Below are 18,429 nucleotides of genomic sequence, written 5' to 3' on the forward strand. Positions count from 1 at the left end.
AACCGCAGCAAATAGAAGTAAAAAATGAAGCAGAAAAACAATTTGATTTAGCTGCAAGCAAATATTAAATGCACGCTCGGTCCGAGTCCGGCAATTCGTTGGGGGTCGCGGAACAACATCAAAATCAACGAGAACTGCGGAAAATGGTAAGCGACAGAGCTGACAACAGCAGAGGATGGTGTTTTCTGGCGCCCCCTTCACTAAATACCCTGCCAACAAATAAGTAGAGAGATTATCCAAAGAGTTAACCACCGTTTGTTGAGTTTTATTGGACTCACAGGCGATCAGCAACAAAAGAAGACTTGTGCATCCACATATCTGTCCTTTCTGAAGAAATGTGGCTAAAAACATAATACCCTTTACATGGGGCACAGCGCTGGGTAGGGCTTGGGGTCCGGGTCGGGGTCTGGGTCCTACCCGCGAACTATAGTCATGCTGACAGGCAGCGGAAAGGACATTTGTAACGATAACATTCGTTTCTATTTCACAAACCCGACGGCTATGTGTGTGTGTGTGTGTGTGTGTGTAATGTTCGTATGTGTGACCATTAATTTTGAGCGCGTTTAACATGAAAACTACATGGCAAAACTGATTTGGTGCATCCAGCAGTGTACACAGATACACCCCACACACATGTGGAGCCTGGACATAGAACGACTGGCAGATAGTTCATGCCCGCGAGCCAACAATGAAACAGTTATACTATAAATAAGTAAGCGAGAAATGGCGGAGTGGCGGAGAGTGGCGGTGGGGAGGAGAGCAAGAAATGGCAAACCGAATGTAATGGGAAAAGCGCAAAAAGCGGGTCAGTGCGCACAAAATGCCAGCAATGATGATGATGGCGGATGCCACTGCCGCCGCCGTCGTCGTCATCGCCGTAGCCGTAGCCGTAGCCGTAGTCATGAAGTGTGGCAGCAGCAGTGGGGGCAGCCAGCAGCGGAAACTGACGAAAGCACAGAATAAAATGCTGATATTGCCCAAGCCGTACATCAAGAGGCATGCCAGCGATATGGTCGGGCTGGAAACAGGGCGGGCACCAGGCAGGGGCTTCGTTCGGAGTGGTGTATTTCACGCAAAATGAAACAAATAAAGGGAGAAAAAAATTACAAAAAAACAAAATGCGAGCAGACAAAATAATATGGTACGAGCAGCAGTACGAGGCACTGGCACTGGCACGGGCACGCCGTTTGTGCTTGTTTCTGTATTATTCCACTGGCATACGCGGCGTATGCGTATTGTAAAAAATAAATAACAGCGCTTAAGAGTATGCTACGAAAACAAGCCAGCAAATATGCACGCGCCACAGCAATTGCAATGGAAATATTTCCGCACACACACTCTCACACATATTAACATGCACACACTCGCATAAAGCAAACACAGAGACATGAAAGCTTGTTTCAATTTCGCACCAGTTAAATGGCGATTTGTTTTTAGTGGTTTCTCGGTTTCTCGATTTTCGCGCCCCCCGGACAGACAGCAGAACTATGATTACGCTTTAGCCACGCTCTTGAGTGGATCATTCATTACCTGTTGATTGGGGGCCCAGTAGTCAATGTCAGCCCTGGCACAAAAGCAGAGAGCCCCCCAATTGAACATAAAGCAATGTGTGCTCGCATCTAGCCACAGGCAATTAGGTCAGATGTGGGCCTGTGCCCGGCCAACATCCAGCATTACAGGCAGCCTATTTGTCCAGAGCCGTGGGGCATTGGAACTCGGTTTGTGCGTCTCCCCCAAACCGCTGCCCAGGTGGCGTCCCCAATGAGCGGCCCAAACATGTGCATGTTCAGAGCACACACAGCACACACAGAGCACACGGGCTGCAAATGTCATTGTCAACTAGCTGGCTTTTTCTGCTGCTGAAAGATAGGACGCCCAACAGTCACCTGGACAGCAGACTGGAGGGGACGACGTGTTTCTCCTTGACAGGCCGTCGATAAACAGCTTTCGATGGCATCCTATGCTCCTATGCTAGTGCCACACATCCGTCTCTTTTGGCCAGTGTCAGTGCCAGTGCCATTTCCACCAACAATGTCAATTACCAGCGCCCGAACACGTCGAGGCTCATGCCGAATTACCACTTCTGTCTGGCCGATGCTTTCACCTCCAATTTCTTTTTTTTCGACCTTCCATTTTTAAGTGCTATGCAAATTCGGAGCAAAAAGACCTTGCTTTCATCTGATTTGTTCCTTCTAGTTCTCTCTCTCTCTCTCTCTCTCTCTATCTTCGCATTAGTTTTTCGAGCCTTCCGCTTTGAAGCAAAGCTCCTGCCATTCATTCAGATTGCGATTGAGTCCTGGCTCAATACTCGTCACTTGAGGCCAGTTTGTGGCCAGTTCTGTGTGCGAGCCCTTTACTTTTTGTTGGGAAAGCTAAGAGCTGGCTTACGTATTTAGTAGGGCCGTTTTAAAAGCGTATAATCGCAGTCGTAGTGTTTTTTGCACCTTTGCCAACTGACTTTAAAAAGGGAAATCTAATATTCCAGCCAAAGAAGGAGATTTCTTGCAATGTCAGTGGCAGTCTGCATAAATCACAGCCTTCTCTGGCTGTGCCTTCCTTGTCATACATACTTCGTCGACTTCCTGGGTGGGCGGAGGGGGAGGGGGGATTGGACTCATATTGTGAATTCTTGGCATACAGCTACCATTTATTGCATTGTGCTGTGCATCCGATATTTCGCTTTATTATTACGCTAGTTGCGCTCTTTTTGCTGTGCTACTGAAGAATTGTCAATATTTTTTCAGAGAGCACTGGCCGTATCGTGCAGAGCACCGCCTTGGGTGCTCGGCTGGCCAAAAGGACGAAAGGCACGAACAAACAATACATGTCCGTATCACGGAAAAGCACATATTTGCATGCAAATTGTAAAAATTCATTCACATTTCCAGCATTCCGGCAATCCGGCAATCCGGCATTCCTGCATTCCTGCATTGATATATTTACCGGAGGAGAATAACACAACAGCACAACCAGCGAATCAATCAATCACTGTATCGTACATTTCATTCAGTCTGTCGATTAAAACCGAATATTTAATGCTGAGCATTCACATAAAGACCGGCCGCCATTAAAGCCCAATTGGTGGTGGCATCCGAAGTCCGAGATTTGCCACGGAGCCTGAGCGTGTGATTGATTTGAGTCAAATAACTCCGGTATAAGCCAGCTGCCACCGCATCTAAGTGGTGGTTTACGCGGCTTAACCGAGTTCCATTCGAATTAAAAACCAATTACGAACAGCCACCGAAACGTTATGCGAAAAAAGAAGACTCCACTAACACGTATGCATGTGTCTTGATAAAGAGTTCTGGCCTGCGAACTAAATTAACCAGAAGATGAACCAAAGCCTGCCAAAGAAATGCTCAACTTTTCGCATTAAGCTGGCCAAGACGAGAAGTAATGCGGCCCATTTGAATGCCGGCCACGTTTCAAATGATGTGAGAACAGGGCCCACAGACCCACGGACAGGGCAGATAGTCCTTCCATCTACATGTAACAGATGGAAGGTCGTCCTAAGTACCTCCGCCTCGCCGCTCAGCACACAGTCAGAGGGACCAGTAGGGGCATTATAGTCGAGTCTACCCTCTTGACCGTACTTCCAAACGATCGCAGCTGAGGGTTGATCGCTATTTCGCCTGGATCTTCGAGGACTCTGCATACAAAATTCGATGTCTTGTGTTCCTCCTGTTACATACACCACTCCGGATACAGTATACCCCCTGCAAGAGCTTACTTTGAGCAGCAGGTATAAATACTTGCAGCACGTGGCAAAAATCTCACCAGGTTCTGCGGGGGAGAGTAAAGCCAAAGACAGGTGTCAGCCGGCGGCATATTCACGGAAGTTCCATTAACAACAACAACTCCGGCAGGATATCGTGTAAAGTGCTCTAGCCGTACTTGACGAAGGAAGCTTATCATTTAGCCCCAACCTCTTTGCTAAAGAGTGCGTTTTGATCGGTGTTCAGGTTCTTGAGGCGGCCATAGATGACGCCCAGATCTGCGGGCCACATGTGCTTGGCAGCGTCCACGCGGAATCCGGCCACACCCAGATCGATCAAGTGGTTCAGGAAATCGGAAACCTTCTCCTGGACGTAGGAGTTGCCCTGGTTGAGGTCACGCAGGCCGACCAGCTCGCAGTTGCGCACCTCGTTGGCGTCGTTGTAGTTGGTGATGGCGCAGGTGGGGTTGAAGTCCAGGGAGGAGTAGGGCACTGCGGGGTAGCTCTTGGAGCTGGGGCTGGCGGTGCTGCCGGCTGTGCCGTAGGTGCCGCCATCGGCTGCCATGTGGTTGAAGACGACGTCCACGTAGGTGCGCTTTTATAGGGGTCGCCGTTGACTTCGCAGGGAGTGATTTGCGATTCGATCTTATCGGCAGGCCTCTTCTCTATCGGCACTTCTTCCTCTCTGCGTGTGGGGCATCACGCCGGCTGATTAGTGAAAGCCGGGCCAGACGTTGTGGCTGATTGCCGGTATTTTGGCAGGGGACTGGGCCGGTGCTTGCGAACTGGCGCTGATGATTAGTTAAGTGGCTAATTATTTGAATTACTTTATCGGACTAATTCGGGGGCGATTGCGGAATCTGAAGTAGTCATCGGGACACTGCATTTCCCTGATATCGCCTCATGGGCCTGATTTGTGGTCCACTCCGGCTGCATGCTACTCAGAGCGTGATCGGTGTGAGCTCCCGCCTCGCAGATCATCCGATAATGGCGAAAAGTGGAACCCCTGGAATGTCAAATGTATAATATTACCTGATTATTGATTAATGGTGGTGTTTTTTTCGTAGATTTACTCTGACAGGAAATCATAGTCCAGCATGATAATGATAATTATTGAAATGCAGGCCCCAAATCAAAACTATTTTTAAATGGTGTTTCCGTTGATATAAGCGGGGGGGCAATAAATATCAAAATATTGAAGTAAAAAGGGTCCCAAGTCCTGGGGCTATCAAGGGGTGAGTTTGAGGAACTCGATGTAAATTGATGTGGCACACTAGAGCTCCTAAAAATTACATTTGCCAACATTTATCTTGCATTTTTTATGCGCATGGAACCGAAAAGAAGACCGAAACAGAAGACCGACTACAAATTTCAAACGCTGTGCAACCGCTGGCAAAAATCTCACCAGGGGCTGGCACGACGCAACTCCAAACGTTGCTTAATAAAATTATGAACCAGTCGGGCGAAGTTGATGAGAGATACCTAAAGAGTGGGGGGAGGGGGGCTGGAGGGCAGGGAGGCTGGGAAGAGAATCAAAAAACGCAAAACGCTTAAAGTTTAAGTGTAATTGAAAACGACAATCTCAGGCAGGAAGCTGAGGCTTAGAGAGTGCTGGTGTAACCCCAGGCCGAGTATTAATTTAACTTTACGTGGCCGCCTCCCGGCTGAACTTGGGGCCGGAGTTTGCAAGGCGGAAATAATCGTCAGCTGAGCTTGGCTTTGACTCAAGTGTTGACTGTTGACTGATGGGAAATGTCTCTCTAGAACGGATATTTCGAATTTTTAAATTTATTGTTTTACGATTACAATTGAAATTGAAATTTTTTTTGGGAAGTCAGCTGTTCCTAGGCCATGTCTGTGTGCGGCGATTCGTGGCTCATGTTCGGCACCCGCGACTTTTACAAGGTGCTGGACGTCTCACGCGGGGCTATGCCGAGGGCCATACGCAGCGCTGCCTATCAGCTGATCATGAAGGAGCACCCGGGCCAGAGGCCTGCCAAGCAGCGCAGAAAGGCCCTGCAGAAGTGCCATCTCGTCTTCAGAATTATGAGCATCCTGACCAACGACAAGCAGCGGGCTCTGTACGATTCCCCGACCGAGTTCCCCCAGGAGAGTGCCAGCTGTGAGCTGGACCTGACCTTCGCCACGGTGCTGGACCTGTGCGCGTGCCTGTTGGGTAGCCGCCAGGACCGGTCGGGAGTAAGCGAGCTCTTCCGGAAACACTACAAGGGCTCGCAGCTGGAGCTGGCGGACATCAAGGCTGCCTACACGCTGGGCAAGGGCTGTATGGATCGCTTGTTTATCGAACTACCACTGATGACGGTCCGGGATGAGCCACGCATCCGAAAGATCATCATGAAGCTGATTAAGTCCAACGACTTGCCTGAGTACAGTAAATTCATCAACGAATCCGTGGAAAAACGGCGGCGACGTCGCCTGAAGTTCGCTGTCTACGAGGCCAAGTCCAAGACCGAGAACAATGAGGATGGCCTTGCAGAAATTTAGGTTACATTAAAGACACCCAAAACTGCAGGCAAAGTGCATGATGTGTTTGAAATGCAAATTGAACCTACCTTTGAGTTTCGGGTAACAAGTTTTAAGACAATATTTTGTTTGGCACTTTGTCTTTTGTCCCGAAAATCATAAATAATGTTGGGCAAAAGGCAAAGGGAAACTTTGGGGAAAGTTGAGCTTTGAGTTGCCTTTCTGATGACCTTTTTTCTGCCTTTATCGTGCCACATTATTTGCGGCTTTATTTATGTGCAAAGTTGTACAATTAATTTTTGTTTCACTGCAAAGCAGTGCCCCTTTCCTGTCGAGTACAACAATAATTATGGCCCTGTAGGACTGGGCCAAAAAATGCAAAGGGAAGCAGCCTCTCTCTGTCTCTCTCTGCTGTACAATCTGTAATTTCCATGACAGAACAACAACTCCGACAGCTACTTCCTTCGACTGCTGTCAAAGAAATCGCAGCGCCGTCCTTGGAGCCGGCAAGAAGTTCCAGTTGCCAATTGCCTTGGCAATGCTCAGAAGCAGCCATCATCGAAGTTCTTGAATCTATTTAATAGTTGCTTAACTTTCGGTTTGGCTGTGCTTCAGGTATTTCTATAATTAACCCGGCTATCGGAATGACATTGAACAGACGATAAAAACAATTTGAAAGACAGCATCTGGAGTAGTAGAGTAGAGTGGAATCCATCGAATAACATTATCTCTATAAATTCTTCATTTTCTGCACAACATTCGGACAGCAATCTGTCGTTTTTTTTCCCCCTGTATTTATTCGGACTGTCTGTGGCGTTTATATAAATGATTTAAAAGCCAGAACTGTTGCTCTTCATACACACTGCACACTGCACTGCACTCGATCCAAACTTGTTTGTTATGCGTTCAAAGTTGGGGCCAACTTCTGGCTGTGGCGCCAGACAAACTTCTGCCTGTGCATCTGTCAGTATTTCTTTTGTATTCTCTTGCACGCGGTATCTGAAGAGTGCGGGGGTATACAGCACAAAATATAAAGGACTTGGTGCATCCGTGTGGATCTGGGAGCCTCAATGGAAGGTGTACAGCTCCTAAGTGCAATCACATATTGGGATATTAAATTTGCGGGTATTCACTAGTCGTTTATGTTTGCCCACGAACCCCTCTCTGCCGGAGTACACGGGCTTTGAATGCAGGACTTTGATTATATTTCAAAATGTTCAAATTACCTGGCTTTTCCCAGAAGTATGATCCCACATAGTACATATGAAATCAAATCAGAGACCAGCCACATCAGAAGGCAGTCATAAAACACGCCCGTACATGGGGATTTTAATAAATGTCAGGTCTGGCCGTTGCCTGTGGTAAGAGTGATTGATTTATGTCACAATATTTTGCTGGTACTCTCCCCGTCTGACCCCTGGCCCCATCCACCAGCACGGCCAGTCGCTCGGTGCGACTGTGCGACTGTGCAACTGTGTGGCAGAAATGGCAAAATTAATTTCCATTGCAGTGGTTTTGGCAATGGAGTTTGCATCTCGACTTGGCCTCTGATTCTGCTGCATTTGTCAGGCGAAAATGGTGAAATTCGATTCGGGTCGTTTTCAATTTGCGGCCGCATTTTTATCCACCAGCACCGGTTCACCGCCGCCTCTGAGTTCCACCATTTTCTGCTGCAAAAAGGCCAACTGTCAAACCATTACAAGAATTTTCAGCCAACTGTCATAAAAGTCGACATCATTAAAATGTCATAAAGTTGGCATTTCACCCGCCAAAGCATCTTAGTACCGAACTGTCAATCCACCCAACTATTCAGTGGACCACCCGCACAACCACCCACCCACCCAACCACACGCCCAACCATCCACACAGACGCTGCTGCTGCGAGTCGCGAGGGAGACGTTCGGTGAAATGTGCAAAAATTTCGCGCACTTCCGTTACATTTCGCATCCTTTCTGGCTGTTTATTTTTCGGCGGCGCTTCCTCTAGACAAACCGCAACGGATGCACCGCCGTGCACCATCCACCGCTTCTGGATGCTGGCCCTCCTTCGTGGCATCTTCCTCTGACAAAACAAATGGCAAAAACTGTTTCGCCTTAAAGAATTCTCCGAAATGCAGTCGAGTCCATGAAAATTTTATTTTATTTAAATTGTTTCCTCCCGCCCCCTACTGCCATTTGGGGGCATGGGGTTAGGCCCCGATGTGTCCATAAAAGTATCAAATAATTTCGGGTTATTCGATGCGCATTAATCATTCGCAGTGGTGGCCCCAAACGAAAGTAAACCCCGATTGGGGCATATAAATCGAGATAAATCCATAAAATCATATTCGATTGTTCCGCTCAACGCTCGAACCAAAGCCATTAAAATGTATTTCAGGGCAATCGTTTTGAAGGCTAATTAAGTGCTGGCATTATCCCAGGCTGCCAGGCCTCCTAATTAATGAGCCGCAACAAGCTAGCAGACAAACACAGGGCTGACTGGCTGGCTGACTGGCTGACTGGCTGGCTGGAGGTGTGGCAGTAATGTTAAATTAAAGTTCAATTGACCAGAGCCGTGGCAGAGGTCGTTAATTTAGCCCTTAATCGCAAATACGGCTGGATGGTTCTGTTTGCTGTTCAGCCCAAAGCAAGATTCATTGGAGAGTGCTCGCCTCGGTCTCAGTGTCGCTTCTCGTGCTCTTCCAGGGTGAATCCTCATCCTCCTCCTCCTGCTGATTCTCCTCTTCTGACTCGTGGCCGCAGTCGTCGGGATCTCCAAACGTGTTTAACTGCACACCTTTGTAGTGACACATCATGACTATCGCCCCAACCAAGAGCAATATGAACAGGATGAAGTTGTCCCGGGCCACCTCCACCTCGATGCCCCAGAGGTACTTGATCACCTTCGCGGAGCAGCCGCCGCAGCCCGGTGCCCCACAGCAGGCGCCACTGGCCCAGTGGCGTTCCCCGGCTAAGATTTCGTAGTCGATTAGGCCCATTCGTCCGCAGCAGCCGAGCTCCTCCTCCAGCCGCCCAATCTTGTCGTTCCGCCACAGCAGCAGCGCCATCCTCGTGGCGGAGAGCTCGAAGCGTGATCGATACACAAACCGCGTCGCCGCTATGCTCAGGGTGTACAGCAGCAGCAGTAAGCTAAAAAACATGTAGCTAGCAAACTTGATCAGGCCCGGGCACCGGGCCATGCGGATGCCCACGATGGCGTTCAGGATGTACCCCGCCGCGGTGAGGAAGCGCATCATGAACATCCAGGCCATTAGGACGCCCGGGAAGACGGTGGCCTCCCGGAGCAGTGTGTACTTCACGTACATGTGGTTGAACACATCCATCAGAAAGATGAGCCCGGCCAGCAGCAGCACCACATTGACCTGCAGCACACAGTCGTGCGATATGCGACACCCACGGCACAATCTCACCATCGTCGGGAAAATTTGATTCTGTTTATTTGCTTTGAAGTGGAGCGAGCTCGTTTTGAAGTTGGCCCGGCAGCCACCTGAGTTTGGGTTGGTTTTGGGTGGCTAATATCAACATTTGGCTAGCTGTCACCTCATTCGGCTGCCTGCCCCCTGCCCCCTGCCCCCCCCTAGTACCGACTCCCGACCAGTCCTGACTTGTTGCCACGGTTTCAAGTGCAAATGAGTTTGCCTTTGACGAACCTCAAATGCCGCACCTGTTGCGAGCCGCGCCGCAATAAAAACAGCCGGATGAAATTAAATATTTGTGCGGTGGCTTGAGTCAACCTTTCTCTGATTGCTCATACGCACTGTGGGCACGGAAAGGCTCAGGCTCAGGCTCAGGCACAGGCTCAGGCACTGGCTGATGGACAGCCAATATATGCTGTACTGCCATTTATTCTTACTGTTTGCTCAGTGGGCCTTTAACGGAAGGATTCTGGCTGCAGGCAGCCACTCATTTGAGAACCGAAAACCATACATTTTTCTATAAAATTCTCTAGGGTATTTAAAGAAAAGCGACGCCTATTCGCTCGTGTTTGGAAAATGCTTTGAAGCTGAAACGCCAATCTGTTGCCACTTGTCTGAACAGCGACGGGTCTCGCAAAAAGGAAAAAACAATTGCTGCAAATACTCGTACAAGTTCAAGTACAATCGCCCGCTGTGAAGTGCCGCCCATTGGCCGACGGCCCAAGCGGAAGTGTCGTTAGCGCCATTTTGCCTTTATTTACTCGAAAATTTGTGCAGAAATTCTCGCCTGATGTGAGCACCATTGGCTAATGTGGCTAATTTAGAGCCAACTCGAGACACTCTCAGCTCTGTCAGCTGGCCAGGGAGCCTTCGATTTCAGCTGCTGCCAATTGAGCTAAAGCGTTTAATTAAAAAGTTTCCCCAGTCCATGTCCCATTTACCCTTTGTGGCGGGTCAGAGACTGTCGTCCTTTGCTAATTCAATGAGCAAACTGCAGCTGGGGCGCTTGTCCCAATCGGGATTCGGAGTTGACTTGACTTGGAACTGACAACGCCTCTACACCTGTTTCGGCCGGCAATGGCCCAATGATTTACGGCTCTCGGCCTGGTGGAAATTAATTGAAATTGAGCTTGTCGCGCGTCTCTCTCAGGCATAGAACTGTTTATTTCACACAGAGCTGTGAACTTAATTGAACGTTTACCATTTTGTGGTAATATAATACCTATAAAATAAGCTGCACAAAGAAGTTTCTATAAAACGATCAATTTGGCTTACAGATTGTAATTACGTGCATAAGCTTCGACGTATTTAATTCGAGAATTATTCATATAACCCCCTCATAGTAGAGTGCCAATCGTCAGCCGCTTGATGAAGGTGCAAAGGTACTCCTAATCGTAGACTGGACTTTGATGGGCTTTGGAGCTATTAAGCCATGCCTTGTGAACTGCTGCAGACTGCAGCCTGTTCATCGTTTAGCTATATGCATGTGCAAACTCTTACACTTCCAAGGAGAGCCAGGTGCTAAGTGCCACCGCCATCACCTTATCTGCCCGGCATTTGAACACGGCAAAGACGCTGCTCCACTGAAGGCTCTGGGCGTTGAGGGGGCCGAGAGTTCGGTGCAGAAGCTCCTCGTCGAACTGTTACCCTAACCCTAATTGATTTCGGTTGACGAGCTTGCAAGTGTCGCTCATGAATTTCCCATGGCAGGCGATTGATGAGCTTATAATCACGGCACGGTCGGGTATATAAAAGCCGCGCGACTTCAGTCCAGGTGCAACAATCGAAAATCTTGAGGAGTCAGGATGGTGCTGCGTAAAATCTTCCCGGCCATGTACACGCTGTCGGAGGAGGCCCCGGCCTGCTCTCGGAATGGGACTCTCTACTTGCTGCGCTGCATCTTTCTAATGGGAGTGCGAAAGCCACCGGCTCGATTCTACGTAGCCTACTGCCTGTGGGCTATCGTCATGAACCTCAGCTCGACGTTCTACCAGCCCATCGCCTTTCTGACTGGGTACATCAGCCATCTGTCTGAACTCTCCGCGGGGGAGTTACTCACCTCCCTTCAGGTGTCCTTTAACGCTTGGGCCTGTTCCGCCAAGGTGCTGATCGTTTGGGCGCTCGTCAAGCACTTCGACGATGCCAACAACATTTTGGACGAAATGGACAGGCGCCTCACCCAACCCAGCGAACGCCTCCGAGTCCATCAGGCCGTTTCCAAGAGCAACCGAATCTTCTTCATCTTCATGACCGTCTACATGGCGTATGCCACCAACACGTGCCTCACTGCCATCGTGATGGGGAAACCGCTGTACCAGAACTACTATCCGTACCTGGACTGGCGCTCCAGCTCGTTGCAGCTGGGTCTGCAGACGGGCTTAGAGTACTTTGCCATGGCCGGTGCCTGCCTACAGGACGTGTGTGTGGACTGTTATCCCGTCAACTTTGTGCTCGTGCTCCGTGCCCACATGTCCATTTTTGCGGACCGACTGAGACACTTGGGCAGGGACCCTGAGGAGAGCCCCGAGCAGCGCTACGAGCAACTAATTCAGTGCATCCAGGACCACAAGACCATTCTGCGGTAGGTTGAGCGTGCTCTAATTTCGGAATGGTTCTTTAATCCAAGCTGTGGATCCTTTACAGTTTCGTGGATTGTTTGCGTCCCGTGATTTCGGGCACCATTTTTGTGCAGTTCCTCGTTGTGGGCCTGGTCCTTGGTTTGACGCTCATCAACATTGTGCTTTTTGCCAATCTGGGATCGGCCATTGCTGCCCTGTTCTTCATGGCAGCCGTTCTGCTGGAGACCACTCCGTTCTGCATTCTCTGCAACTACCTCACAGACGACTGCTACAACCTGGCGGACGCCCTATTCGAGTCGAATTGGATCGATGGCGAGCAGCGCTACAAGAAGACGCTCATGTACTTCCTGCAGAAGCTCCAGCAGCCCATCAAGTTCATGGCCATGAACGCTTTTCCCATTTCCGTGGGCACCAACATTATTGTGAGTATCCAAAACGAATTTTCGGGGAATTTATAAGTACTCGAGCAAAGGGGTTTCCTTGTAGGTCACCAAGTTTTCGTTCTCAGTCTTTACGCTGGTCAAGCAAATGAATATTGCGGAGAAGCTGGCCAAGGTCGAAGGGGAACCCGATTACAATTAATAAGTGAAATTTAAACGCGAATATTTGTCTAGCAAACGCAGAGCAGACAGCAAGCACTCGACGTAATATTGAAGGATTTTGAAGTAACTTTATCCTCTTCAGTGGAGAAAGGTTTCCTGCTTCAAACGAAAGCAGAGAAAAGAGAGACGAAAGCACAGCGCTGTTTCCCGCACACAGACATGATTGAAATTGTAGATACCTTTGGGTGGACAATGCTGCTTGGAAGGACACTCATTCCCAAAGGTTCGGGCAGCACTCTGGCCATGCACTATACAAATTTACTAGAACTAAAAAAACCTTTTACGAGCTGTATTTTTTTTTAGCCCACAATGGCTCCACTGCGTAAATAGAATAAAATATAATTACACTTACAAATGTTTAATGAATAATAGTTTTTTATCTATGGCAATATATATTTTTTTTCTTGTTTTTTTTTTTTTTTTGAACTAATTTATTTTTTTTTTTTTCTTTTAGAGCTAATTATTTTTTTTTTTTCTTTTATAAGACTCGATTAAGTTGCCACGAAAGGTAGCAACTTTTTTACAATAAAATCTATATTTGCAATTTGAAAAAAATGTGCTACCTCTAAAAAAAAAAAGGAGAATTAAAAAAAAACCTGGCCATACAAAAAAAAAACACGATAATTCAGAAAAAGTCCGTTTGCCATAAGCCTTAAAGTAATTAACTCTAAAATTTAGTATATTCAGACCTGCTAGGTTTTCTCGAAGAACCATCTCCTGGGTGTTAGAGAGAATTACAAACGTACTTACTTAAAAGAAATTGTATGTACATGTCAGCCCACTTATTCTAAGTACATCTCTCACACGTCTGATGGAACCAATGAGATGAGGTCTGAGGGGGAATAGTCGGCATAGTCGACTGTGATTGTCATTTAATTACAACGGAGGTGGCACAATGATGGTACAATGACGGTGCTCGGGTAATCCTAATTGAAGACTGCACTTTGACGCGCTCTTTGCAATGAAATTTGAACTATTACCCCTCGCTCTGTGAACCGCTGCAGCCTGCTGCTCTTCGACGAAAAAGAGAGCCATCATTTATTTATATGCAAGTGTAAACTTTTACACTTCTCCGGAGCGTTACGTGCTAAGCGCCGCCGCCATCGCCGTAACCCGTCGGGCATTCGGATTGGACGAGGACGCTGCTCCACTGAAGCCTTTCGGCGTTGAGGGTGCCGTGCGTTCGGTGCAGCGGGTACTCGCCGAGGTGCTGAACAACTGTTACCCTAACCATAATTGATTTCGGTTGACGGGTTTAGACGTGTCGCTCATGAATTTTCCATGTCCTGCGACTCAATCACGCCACGGTCGGACGTATAAAAGGCTTCAATCCAGTTTGAAGCATCGACACTCAACTGGAGGCAGGATGGTGCTGCGTAAAGTCTTCCCGGCCATGTTCACGCTGCCGAAGGAAGCCCCGGCCTGCTCTCGGAATGGGACTCTCTACTTGCTGCGCTGCATCTTTCTAATGGGAGTGCGAAGGCCACCGGCTCGATTCTTCGTTGCCTACTGCCTGTGGTCCTTTGCCCTGAATCTCTGCTCTACGTTCTACCAGCCCATCGGCTTCCTGACTGGGTACATCAGCCATCTCTCAGAGTTCTCTCCGGGGGAGTTCCTCACCTCCCTTCAGGTGGCCTTTAACGCTTGGTCCTGCTCCACCAAGGTCCTGATCGTTTGGGCGCTCGTCAAGCACTTCGACGATGCCAACAACATTTTGGACGAAATGGACAGGCGCCTCACCCAACCCAGCGAACGCCTCCGAGTCCATCAGGCCGTTTCCCAGAGCAACCGCATCTTCTTCATCTTCATGACCGTCTACATGGTGTATGCCACCAACACGTTCCTCACTGCGATCCTGATGGGCAGGCCGCCCTACCAGAACTACTACCCGTACCTGGACTGGCGCTCCAGCTCGTGGCAGCTGGGTCTCCAGTCGGGACTGGAATATTTCACCATGGCCGGTGCCTGCTTTCAGGACGTCTGTGTGGACTGTTATCCCGTCAACTTTGTGCTCGTGCTCCGTGCCCACATGTCCATTTTCGCGGACCGCCTGAGACAGTTGGGCAGCGACCCTGAGGAGAGCCCCGAGCAGCGCTACGAGCAACTAATTCAGTGCATCCAGGACCACAAGACCATTCTGCGGTGGGTTGAGCGTCCACTCATTGTGGAATGGTTCGTTAATCGATCTTGTCCTGGATCCTTTGCAGTTTCGTGAATTGTTTGCGACCCGTGATTTCGGGCACTATTTTTGTGCAGTTCCTGGTTGTGGGCCTGGTCCTTGGCTTCACGCTCATCAACATTGTGCTGTTCGCCAATCTGGGATCGGCCATTGCCGCCTTGTCCTTCATGGCTGCCGTTCTGCTGGAGACCACTCCGTTCTGCATTCTCTGCAACTACCTCACAGACGACTGCTACAACCTGGCGGACGCTCTTTTCGAGTCGAATTGGATCGATGGCGAGCAGCGCTACAAGAAGACGCTCATGTACTTCCTGCAGAAGCTCCAGCAGCCCATCACCTTCATGGCCATGAACGTATTTCCCATCTCCGTGGGCACCAACATCAGTGTGAGCATCAAATCATTCCCGATTGAGCTGGAAATTGTGGGTAACTAACGCTCTGCCTTGCAGGTCACCAAGTTTTCGTTCTCAGTCTTTACGCTGGTCAAGCAAATGAATATTGCGGAGCAACTGGCCAAGGGCGAAGGGGAAGCCGATTAACAAAAGAGTTCTCTTCGAAGGCACACGTTTTTCGCTCTTTCAACACATACCCAAACCCGACTAAAATCCTTTTCACAATCGCTTGGTTAATATTAATTCGAGTATTTATTAGCCGTTTAAAAGCAAGCTACTTGCAGTGCGATACACATAATAGTCTACTGAGTTGCTTTCATTGAAATTGTCACTAGATCTACATTTTTTCCTACAAATAACGATCATCGAGGCGCTCGCTATATTTTAGAGCTGGTTAAAGCTGAAAGAGAAACGGAGAAGGGTGGGGTATATTGATGCTGGTCAGAAGGAAAGGGAGTGGTTTTTAGTTTTTATCTCATCTTAGTTATAGAAAATCAATGGGGGGAATCATGGGAACGGTGAGAAGCCAGAGAGTAGTAGTAGTCCTCATTCGTCCTTAAACTTATCGGCTATGTTCATTTGCTTGGTGATGGTGATGACGGAGAAGGCGAACTTGGCCACCTGAAAGTAGGCCAAAGTATGGTAAACTTGTAGCAGATTTAATTGTTTGCCTGCGGGCGGGGCCTGGGAAGCCCGGAAGAGTGCTCCCACAATTCCGACAATCGGCACTTACGCTGATGTTGCTGCTCATGGATATCTGAAAGATGCCGCCGGCAATGAAGACGATGGGCCGCTGCACGTTCTGCAGGAAATAGAGGAGCGTCATCTTGTAGCGGCGAGAGGCGTCCACCCACTTGGACTGGAAGATGGCGTGCGTGAGGGCGTCGCAGTCCTCCATGATGAGATTGCAGGTGTAGCAGAAGGGGAACGTCTGCAGGAGAATGGTGATGACGAACATGAAGGAGGCGATGCCGGTCCACAGGTCCGAGAAGAAGAACACGTTGATCAGCGTCAGACCCAGCACAATGCCGCACAGCAGGAACTGGGTGAAGATGGTCCCCGAAATAACGGGCTTGATCGTCTCGCAGAACCTGAAAAAGTGAACGGACCAGAGGTTACGGCACTGAAGTCACTGGAACCACAAACAGGCCTGCCCACATTATAATAATCTTGTGATCCAAGATGCAGTTGACCAGCTCCTCGTAGTTCTCGGCCTCGCTCATCGCCTCGTCGGTGCGCAGCCGCTGGATGCGCTCTCGCAGCATGTCCAGGTGGACGCGCAGGATGAGGGTGTAGACCAGGGGGTAGGTGTCGGAGAGCTGATCCTGGAGCACGGCCCCCGACATCACGACGTACTCGAGAGTAGACGCCAGCCACAGATTCCCCCGGCCGTCGCGCCAGTCGATGTAGGGGTTGTAGAGCTGCCACGGTGGCCGCCCGCTCAGCACCGAGCTGAGGTAGGTGGACCCCGCGTAGGTGCAGTAGACGAACGTGAAGATGAGAAAGGCGTGGTTGCTGAGCGCCACCACGCGGTGGATTTTCTCGCGCTCCTCGACGGAGGTGCAGCGCAGATCCAGTTTGTCCAGCAGATCCTTGGCCTTGATGAGCCGCCACAGCTGCGAGTAGGTGATGGCCGTCTTCACCGAGGACCCATACGCGTTGAAGCACACCTGCAGCGAGGTGAGGAACTCGCCCGGCGAGAACGACTTGATCTGGGTCATGTAGCTGCCCAGGAAACCCAGCGGCAGGTACGTGGTGGACCACACGAACGTCATCAGCGTCCAGAAGAGGTAGACGTAGCGCAGCACCCCAGCCTTGGGCGGCACCCAGCCTATGAACTTCATCGCCCTGAACAGGTAAATGCAGCCATCCCGAGAGCCCACCTTCTCCGTCAGCGGGGCTGGTCGTATTAGCTTGAAGACCATCCTGGGGCCAGTGTGTGCCGCGGCTCCCTTGCGGTCTGCTTATATAGTCGAAATTTGTGACATTTTTCTGGATGAAGTTTTCAATGAATTCGAAAAGTTTTCGTTAAGTTTCGGGCACTTGCTGTTGTTGAATTATTCACTTGAGAATTGCTCCCTGTGCGATGTGCGATGTGCCCTGTGCGCCGTTATGTTTAATTAACAAAGTCAAGAGTCTCGGCCTCTCATTCGTTTCGGCTCTGATGCATGAATGCCGCTGGTGCCGCTGGTGCCGGCACTCGTATCAGCGTGCATCGGTATTTCCACATGCTGGCTTTCCGCTTTGCATAAATGATGGCAAAAGTTGGCAAAAATCGCAGACGGCCCTTTAAAGGCAATTAAGAGCATTGCCCATACGCAGTGTGTGTCGCTTGTCCTTTGTGTGTCAGCAAGGACCGGAAGGCAGCCAGGCAGCCAGGCGAACAGACTCGGGGCTATCATAAAAGGGATCTGGGTAAAGTTTTTCAAGGCTAACCAAGCCCTGGCCTCGGGGGAATGCAAAATGGCCACTAATCGCCGTCATAACTACATTTATAAAATTCCCCCCTGGTCTGACTGTACCTCTACCGGTCTGTATGTGTGGGAGTTTTGCATTATCGGTCTTTAAGCATGAGCCCCAACAGCTGGCACACGTTGTGTGCACGAGTATCGTGACATCTTTGTGCTGCTTTCCTGCTTTGCTGCTTTGCTGCTGCTTTAATGAAAAATATATTATCCGAGTGTTATTAATATTGCTCAGAATGTCTGGCGTTTGACACATGTTTTGTTGTCGTTGTCGCTGTCGCTTTTGTTGTACATACATACGTACCTCTAGTGTCTGCTCTGGCACTGGCACTGGCACTGGCTGTGGCACTGGCTGTGGCACTGGCTGTGGCACTGGCTGTGGCTGTGGCTCCACCTCCAGCTCTTACTTATCACCGCCTTCTGCTCTGACTCTGGCACCGGCTCTGGCTCTGGCTCTTGCTCCTTATATGTACATACGTATGTGTAAGTTGACATTTTTTTTCATTACTGCAACGTTTCAATAGCAGGGCCATCCACATCCACCCACACGCGCCTCCCTACTATCCACAATGACGCCTGCCGAGCAGCAGCTGGTCCT

General features: G+C 49.4%; 6 protein-coding genes across 6 annotated transcripts; 3 read left to right on the forward strand and 3 right to left on the reverse strand.

Annotated features, from left to right (window-relative positions):
* Window positions 1-3,896: 3,896 nt before the first annotated feature.
* Window positions 3,897-4,323, reverse strand: LOC108158040 (alpha-amylase 4N-like). Its single transcript, XM_033392458.1, has one exon. It carries the CDS (start codon window positions 4,278-4,280, stop codon window positions 3,912-3,914), a length of 369 nt encoding a protein of 122 aa, XP_033248349.1. The 5' UTR covers window positions 4,281-4,323; the 3' UTR covers window positions 3,897-3,911.
* Window positions 4,324-5,566: 1,243 nt separating this feature from the next.
* Window positions 5,567-6,220, forward strand: LOC108158039 (J domain-containing protein CG6693-like). Its single transcript, XM_017290184.1, has one exon. The coding sequence runs from the start codon at window positions 5,567-5,569 to the stop codon at window positions 6,218-6,220; it is 654 nt and encodes a 217-aa protein (XP_017145673.1).
* A 2,138-nt stretch (window positions 6,221-8,358) lies between these two features.
* LOC108159974 lies at window positions 8,359-9,696 on the reverse strand. Its single transcript, XM_017293661.2, has one exon. It carries the CDS (start codon window positions 9,609-9,611, stop codon window positions 8,832-8,834), a length of 780 nt encoding a protein of 259 aa, XP_017149150.1. The 5' UTR covers window positions 9,612-9,696; the 3' UTR covers window positions 8,359-8,831.
* Window positions 9,697-9,721: 25 nt separating this feature from the next.
* On the forward strand, window positions 9,722-13,144 carry LOC108159969 (odorant receptor 42a-like). The gene is made up of 3 exons (XM_017293652.2): window positions 9,722-12,195; window positions 12,258-12,615; window positions 12,680-13,144. The coding sequence occupies exons 1-3, from the start codon at window positions 11,420-11,422 to the stop codon at window positions 12,773-12,775; spliced, it is 1,230 nt and encodes a 409-aa protein (XP_017149141.1). The 5' UTR covers window positions 9,722-11,419; the 3' UTR covers window positions 12,776-13,144.
* An 864-nt stretch (window positions 13,145-14,008) lies between these two features.
* On the forward strand, window positions 14,009-15,610 carry LOC108158038 (odorant receptor 42a). Its single transcript, XM_017290183.2, has 3 exons — window positions 14,009-14,937; window positions 15,003-15,360; window positions 15,424-15,610. The coding sequence occupies exons 1-3, from the start codon at window positions 14,066-14,068 to the stop codon at window positions 15,511-15,513; spliced, it is 1,320 nt and encodes a 439-aa protein (XP_017145672.2). The 5' UTR covers window positions 14,009-14,065; the 3' UTR covers window positions 15,514-15,610.
* LOC108159970 (odorant receptor 42b) lies at window positions 15,606-18,109 on the reverse strand. Its single transcript, XM_017293653.2, has 3 exons — window positions 16,525-18,109; window positions 16,100-16,457; window positions 15,606-15,987 (listed from the first exon to the last, which is right to left on the reverse strand). Exons 1-3 carry the CDS (start codon window positions 17,289-17,291, stop codon window positions 15,913-15,915), a joined length of 1,200 nt encoding a protein of 399 aa, XP_017149142.1. The 5' UTR covers window positions 17,292-18,109; the 3' UTR covers window positions 15,606-15,912.
* Between the last annotated feature and the right edge of the window lie 320 nt (window positions 18,110-18,429).

The sequence above is a fragment of the Drosophila miranda genome, chromosome 3 (assembly GCF_003369915.1).
Source record: "Drosophila miranda strain MSH22 chromosome 3, D.miranda_PacBio2.1, whole genome shotgun sequence".
Classification (NCBI taxonomy): Eukaryota; Metazoa; Arthropoda; class Insecta; order Diptera; family Drosophilidae; genus Drosophila; species Drosophila miranda.